Source organism: Sinocyclocheilus rhinocerous, unplaced genomic scaffold (assembly GCF_001515625.1).
Source record: "Sinocyclocheilus rhinocerous isolate Xijiao unplaced genomic scaffold, SAMN03320098_v1.1 scaffold648, whole genome shotgun sequence".
In the NCBI taxonomy this organism is placed as follows: domain Eukaryota; kingdom Metazoa; phylum Chordata; class Actinopteri; order Cypriniformes; family Cyprinidae; genus Sinocyclocheilus; species Sinocyclocheilus rhinocerous.
The window spans coordinates 107,392-113,807 of record NW_015633536.1 but is presented as its reverse complement, the minus strand read 5'-3'; the positions used below and the strand labels follow the sequence as shown (position 1 = coordinate 113,807).

Here is a 6,416-nt window from a genome sequence, read left to right as displayed (position 1 = left end):
GGTTACAGCAACCAGATTACAGTACGAGAAAGCAAAATCCAACCATCATACATTCTAATGGATTAAAAAAGCCCTGGATTGTGGTGATCAGAGCTAAGCTGTAAAAGTCTTGCTTCAATCTCACATTAAAAACTCATCTTATATGCTCTGCTTTGTTGCATATTACGCAACATGACTCTGAATAGACCTTGATAAACCAGACATGGGATTTGTGTGCAGCGTTCCTGAGACGGGATATGACGTGAAACTGCAGTGAGAACGCGGGTAGATTCAGCAGGGTTTGGCCAAAAATAAAATGGTGGTGCATGAAGTTTCCTAGACATCACTGGATTTCAGACAGTGTGAGATGCGGGATCACTGCCAATTACACAGATTCTGGATTAGATTAGATTAAGCCAACCGACAGAGAGACAGATACGGGGGAGGTACGGGAAAGAGTGGGATTATGGGATTTTAGAAAGCATTAACTGGGTGAGAGAGTTCAAGCGAAGTACATGTAAATGTGAGGCACTTAAACATTTAAGTGTCTTCGGACATAAACAAACACAATATACACTTTTAAGAAAAAAATGTGCAGAAATTTTATCTTTACACCTACAGCAGCTTGCCACTGGGACATTCCCCTTAAATGAACAACTTGGTACCTTATTAAGCCCTGAAAGTTATTACTTTAAGGGTACATATTACTACTCTGAAGTATTAATATGCACCTTTTAGGGGTAGATAGGTACAAAGTTGTCCCTTAAGGGTACTGCCAAAGTGGCAAGCGGTGAAACTTTTGCACATTTTTCAGACAGCGTGCTCGGGACCCGATCAACATTCACAAGGCAGGATGTTTCGTCGCTGTGAAATGAATTGTGTTAGGGGGTGTATAAGCAACAGTCCATCTGGGCATTATTTTATAAACACGTACCTTTTAGACTAAGCATGAGCCTAGCGCTAGCATCACGGCATCAGATTACTGCCAAATTTACACTGCCTCCTTCAGGACAACTCGCTGCACTACACATAAAGCTGCAAAGTGCAAAATATACATCAGAAATAAATAGAAAACCCCATCCCTCTGGTTTCCACAGGCATCTTACGTACAGGTGGTAGTATGCACGAGAGGCCACATTATTAAAGCTAAATAAAATCCACTGTGTTATGGAATTAAAACAGGAATTTGAATAAAAAGAAAGTAAAACGACATCAGGGTTGATTAAGACAGACAGTGGTAAAGTGTATGCAAAAAAAATAAATAAATAAAAACCCTTCCTCTAAAAAATGCATACAACTTTTAGCAATACTATATCTACTCTTAAAATCCGCTGCGGACAGAAATAGATTGGAGAGAGAGATAAGAAAAACAAAACAAATGGTAGGTATCACTAGTACACTCCTGTAGTATCTGTCTCTGACTTGACAGGAGTGCTTGAGGTGGAGGAGGGGTCCAGCAGTGAGGGCGAGATAGTGACCATGCTGCTCCAGTTGTGTGTGGGGGAGGAATAAGGGGGCGTGCTGCAGTTAGATGGGGGGCCGGAGCTGGGGCTGTCATTGGCCTGACCCATCAGAGTGTCTTTACGAGAGCCTTTGCTCTCGAGCTCCTGCAGGTACTGTGAGATCTCCTCTGGCAATAGCTTCAGCTCTGCCTCGCAGTCGCGTGTCAGACGGGCCTGATCCTACAGAGACAGGATGATTCAGAGTGCCATTCAACATTTGAAGTGAGGAGAAAAAAAAATTATCCAAGCTCACAAATATTATATCGCCTGTAACTATGGTATTTTGTCAGAAAATATAGTTATTGTGGTACTGGTACATTTCTGTAAGGGATACTTTTTAAGTTTTGCCTTAAATAGGAGGAATTGATCAGTAAAAGAAAATAATGTGACAATGATTTGGGACTAGCATGTCAGGAATGAAGGTGGAATAAATCTGTGTATGGACTGACCATAGGAACCTCCTCCTCTATTTTCTGAAGGATGTCCTTGTGAAGGGCTTTTAACTTCTCTTGACGCTTCCCTTGAGACACTTCCAGCTACACAAAGAGAGACAAAGAATTAAGGAAATTTATAAGGAAGACTGACCTTGTTTATTTGAACTTTTGTTTGGTATGGCTCAGAAAAACTTTGTCCTAACAAGGTGTGGGACAATAGTGATGAGTTTGTGTCCAAAAGTGACAAGACATTCTGTCGAGTGCTTGTCTACTAGACAGCTTTGTGGAGTAGGACCACTCAGATTTTACTGTGGGCAGAGCTACCCAGCACTGGAACACAAATAGAAACATCTGATATCTTCTGATTGGCTATGATTTTGTTGTCATTACACACCAAGCTGATGATTGGCGATCGGAAAATGTTGTGCAGCAAAAAAATAGGAGATCTTGGAAAATGCTAACTTTAGCCTGATAGCACTGAAAGCGAACGTCCCACCCTTCCTGCAATCGCCGTCCAAAGCATTTACACTCACAGACCAGAGACAACATTACTACAATAGGCTACATCAGGTTCCCAATTCCAGCCCATGTTCCGAAGTGAAGTAAACTTCAACGGATTTCCCCTGCTCAGGGAGTAGGGAGCAATGTGATCCTACACCTTCCACAGAATATATAAATACAGACAAATACATTTAGACCACTTAACTTAATGATTGCTCTCGGGATGTGAAGAGACTTTCACCCAGCATAACAAAAAATGTTTCTGAAGACAATCACCTATTGCACCTTTAAGCGTCTGTCGCTGTAGTTTTTGTGCTGTGTCCCTGTCCCACAACGCTGGCACTAGTTAGACCCACCTGGGTGGCTTTTCGAACAATTGAGTATTTTGACTCCGTCAATCAGGGGTGCGTTTCCCAAAAGCAACTATGGTCGCAAGTTCAGTCGTTACCAATAGAGTTCAATGGAAATAACAACCATAATGAGAAGCAGAAATCGTGATCACGATTAAAATGCGTTTCATCGTACAGCACTATCTGAACCGACCAACACTGAACTGACTTGAGCTAAATAATGACAATATTGTCTTTTATAGCTGCTTTACATCAGAATCTGCACCGTCTCTACAGTTGAGTTTTCATAACCAATTCTGCAATTTTCCTGTTCATCACTGTGAAGCTGCTTTTACATAATTTGTATTGTATGAAGTGCTGTAGAAAAAGTTAATTTAACAAACAAATGACAACATTAAGAAGCATGTGCTATTTTGTACACTTTGCATATCTGCAGTTGTAGTTCTTCTGACTACACTTTGACAAATACAGACTAGTGCCACCTACTGGTATGGAGAGTTATTTCCTCTCATGTAGGTGCAGAACTTATGTGGCTTTTGGCTGTTGTCTCTGAGGTGGGTTTATGCGTAACTTTTGGGCCCAGACACAGGTGACACTACACTAGGGTACTAAGAAGTGCTGTTTATGCTGTTTATATATTTATGCTTGAAAACAAGCAACATATTTGTTACTGTAGCAGGGGTGTCAAACTCAATTCCTGGAGGGCCAGAGCCCTGCAGAGTTTAGATTCAACCCTAATTAAACACACCTGATCCAACTAATCAAGTCCTTCAGGCTTATTTGAAAACGACATAGTATATGTGTTGCAGCAGGGTTGGAACAAAACTCTGCAGGGCTCTGGCCCTCCAGGAACTGAGTTTGACACCCCTGCTGCAGAATTTTTAATTCAGTTATCTTTTTAGGCTGCTTATTAGTAACATATGGTATTGATACAAAAAAATAAAAATAAATTCTAGTATTGTACTGAAATTGTGGTATGGAGCCAACCCTACACTTTCGTCACCGCTAGTACTTAGATGTGGGTTCAGTGCGTCATGGCCTTTATGCGCTCAGTACAGACAGGAAAAACTGTAAAAAAAAAAAAAAACTCACAATGGAAACAATGAGTGGCAACTAACTAGGACAAGGTGTAAAGCCTTAAGATTGTATAAAAAGATACATTTACACAAAAATCCAAATGACACTAAATTCATAAACTTTTCCACAATTATACTCACCTGACTGATTAAGTTGACCGAATCATTGATATGTTTTCTATTGATCTCATTCAGCTCCCTGCTGAGCGAGAGAATGACAGAAGGTTACGTTCCTTGTACATTACCATCGAGGTGCTGAGAGCAATGCTGACATCTCCAGTGGCTCCAGTGATGTTAATAGCTTTATAAGCCTCAGCAGCACATTCTTAAATGGTCTAATTTCTCTCTATGATTACCCTTACATTTAACCTGACACGGTTTCAATAATAGGACAATGAGAAATATGGCTACTTTTAAAGACATCTCTAGGCATCTTAGAACATCTCTGATTAAGATATAGGTTGGATCGTCTTTAAAAAAATTCTGAAAAAACATTAGGGCACATAACTGTATTTGTCCATATAATGAAAGTCAGTAGGGTCCAAAACAACAGTGAGACATGAGGGCGAGGATGATGATGACAGAATTTTCATTTTTAGGTGAACTATCCCTTTAAGGCAGATAATGTCCATTCTTTACAATCCATTCACAGGTCACTAATATTTCTATCGCATTTATCATTCATTTATCATGGTATCATAAATCCTTTGTGCTGCTGAGACAAGCCACTTAAAGGTATCGTTTGCCCAAAAATGAAAATTCATTAATCATTTACTCACCCTCATGTTGTTTCAAACCTGTAACACTTACTTTCTTCTGTAAAACACAAATGAAGATAAGGTTTTTTATGTCCCTACAGTGGAAGTCAATGGTCACTAAAACTGCTTGTTACAAACATTCTTTAAAGGGGTCATATGATGCTGCTAAAAAGAACATTATTTTGTGTATTTGGTGTAATGAAATGTGTTTATGCGGTTTAAAGTAAAAAAAACACATTATTTTCCACATACTGTACATTATTGTTTCTCCTCTATGCCCCGCCTACTGAAACGCGTCGATTTTTACAAAGCTTCTTTGTGTGAACATTTGGGCGGTGTTATGCAAATCTTCCCACATAGTGTGGTAGATATGTGGGGGCGTGTTCGAACGAGCCGTTTTAGGGGGGTGTGGCTGACTCTTAACTTTTATAAAGAATATTTCTTTGGATTTGAGACTTTAGTCTTTGCAAATTTACAGATCTTCTTTATGCACCAAGAGCTTGTAACACTCCAAAGAGAAAGGAAAAAATGAAATCGCATCATATGACCCCTTTAAAATATCTTCTGTGTTCTGCAGAAGAGAAAGTTTTACGGGTATGGAATGACAAGAGGGTGAGTGAATTATGACTGAATTTTCATTTTTGGGGGGAAACTAACCTTTTAACCCTAGACTGTCACTGTCACTGTCCTTGAGATGAGAAAAGCCATTACTCACGCCTCAGCCTTGTCCTTTTCTGCTTTCTTGGCCTCAATGATGCTGTTCAGCCTCTTCCTGTCCAGAATCTTCTGTAACTCTTTCTTCTCTCTGCAAGCAGAAATGTGACATTTTAACATTTGTCCACAAACACACAAATGCACCTCAAACACAAAGAAACAAAAAAAATGTCTTACTTGTCACACACTTCCTTGAGTTTCTTGATCTGGGTTGCTTGGCATTCTAGGGCGATTTCCCTCAGTTTCTGATTGGCCTGACACAGAAGCACAGAGTCACAAAAGAATAAGCATTTTTAGCAGTGAGTGTGTATGTGTGTGTGTGTGTGTGTGTGTGTATAGTGTCTTACAGACCAGCTGTGATCACTGTGTCTTTGGGATATTGTTGTGTGTCATACCTCTTTGAGGTGGAATTGTTTATCCTCTTTCTCTGTCAGATGTTGTGCCTGTCTAAGTGCAAGAAGCTCCAGCATGTGCTCCTCTCTGAACTGCTCCATCTGTTTCTGCAGCTCCAGATTCAGCTCGTTCAATTCCCTCTGCACCGGCTCCTCTGACCCACTGCACACACACAAACACCAAACACACGCAAATGCCCATTTAAAGGGGTCATATGATGCGATTTCAAGTTTTCCTTTCTCTTTGGAGTGTTACAAGCTGTTTGTGAATAGATAAGATCCTTAAAGTTGCAAAGACTAAAGTCTCAAACCCAAAGAGATATTCTTTATAAAAGTTAAGACTCGTCCACGCCCTCCTAAAACACCTCGTTTAAACACACCCCCACATGTCTACGTCACTGTGTGGGAAGATTTGCATAACACCGCCCAAATGTTAAAACAAAGAAAGGTGTAACTTTGATTCTCGCTTTAGTATTGTTATCGCCATGTCGTGGAGACGCTGTGTTTCGTTGTGAAAGCGAAACTACTTTGTTTGGTCTTCCAAAAGAGGACACAACTAGAAATCAGTGGTTAAGTAGTATTTACAACACTGTTCCAGAACAGTTCAACCCAAATATTCAGATGTGTGCAACGCATTTTACAGAGGACGAAGACTGTTTCCTGTGAGAGTAGCCTACAATGCCAGTGTTCTGACAAATAATGCTGACTCA

The 6,416-nt window shown here is 40.2% G+C and overlaps 1 protein-coding gene across 2 annotated transcripts in view; it reads right to left on the bottom strand.

Annotated features, from left to right (window-relative positions):
* Window positions 1–1,267: 1,267 nt before the first annotated feature.
* Window positions 1,268–6,416, bottom strand: part of LOC107744270 (1-phosphatidylinositol 4,5-bisphosphate phosphodiesterase beta-3-like) — a 64,523-nt gene continuing 59,374 nt past the window's right edge. The window contains exons 29-34 of one of the 2 annotated variants that reach the window (XM_016557807.1): window positions 5,710–5,869; window positions 5,492–5,568; window positions 5,316–5,405; window positions 3,984–4,044; window positions 1,931–2,017; window positions 1,268–1,661 (exon numbers count right to left, since the gene is read on the bottom strand). In XM_016557807.1, coding sequence (XP_016413293.1) covers window positions 1,371–1,661; window positions 1,931–2,017; window positions 3,984–4,044; window positions 5,316–5,405; window positions 5,492–5,568; window positions 5,710–5,869 — 766 coding nt within the window. In that variant the 3' untranslated portion in view covers window positions 1,268–1,370. The remainder of the gene's footprint in view (window positions 1,662–1,930; window positions 2,018–3,983; window positions 4,045–5,315; window positions 5,406–5,491; window positions 5,569–5,709; window positions 5,870–6,416) is intronic. The other variant, XM_016557808.1, reaches the window with a different exon arrangement.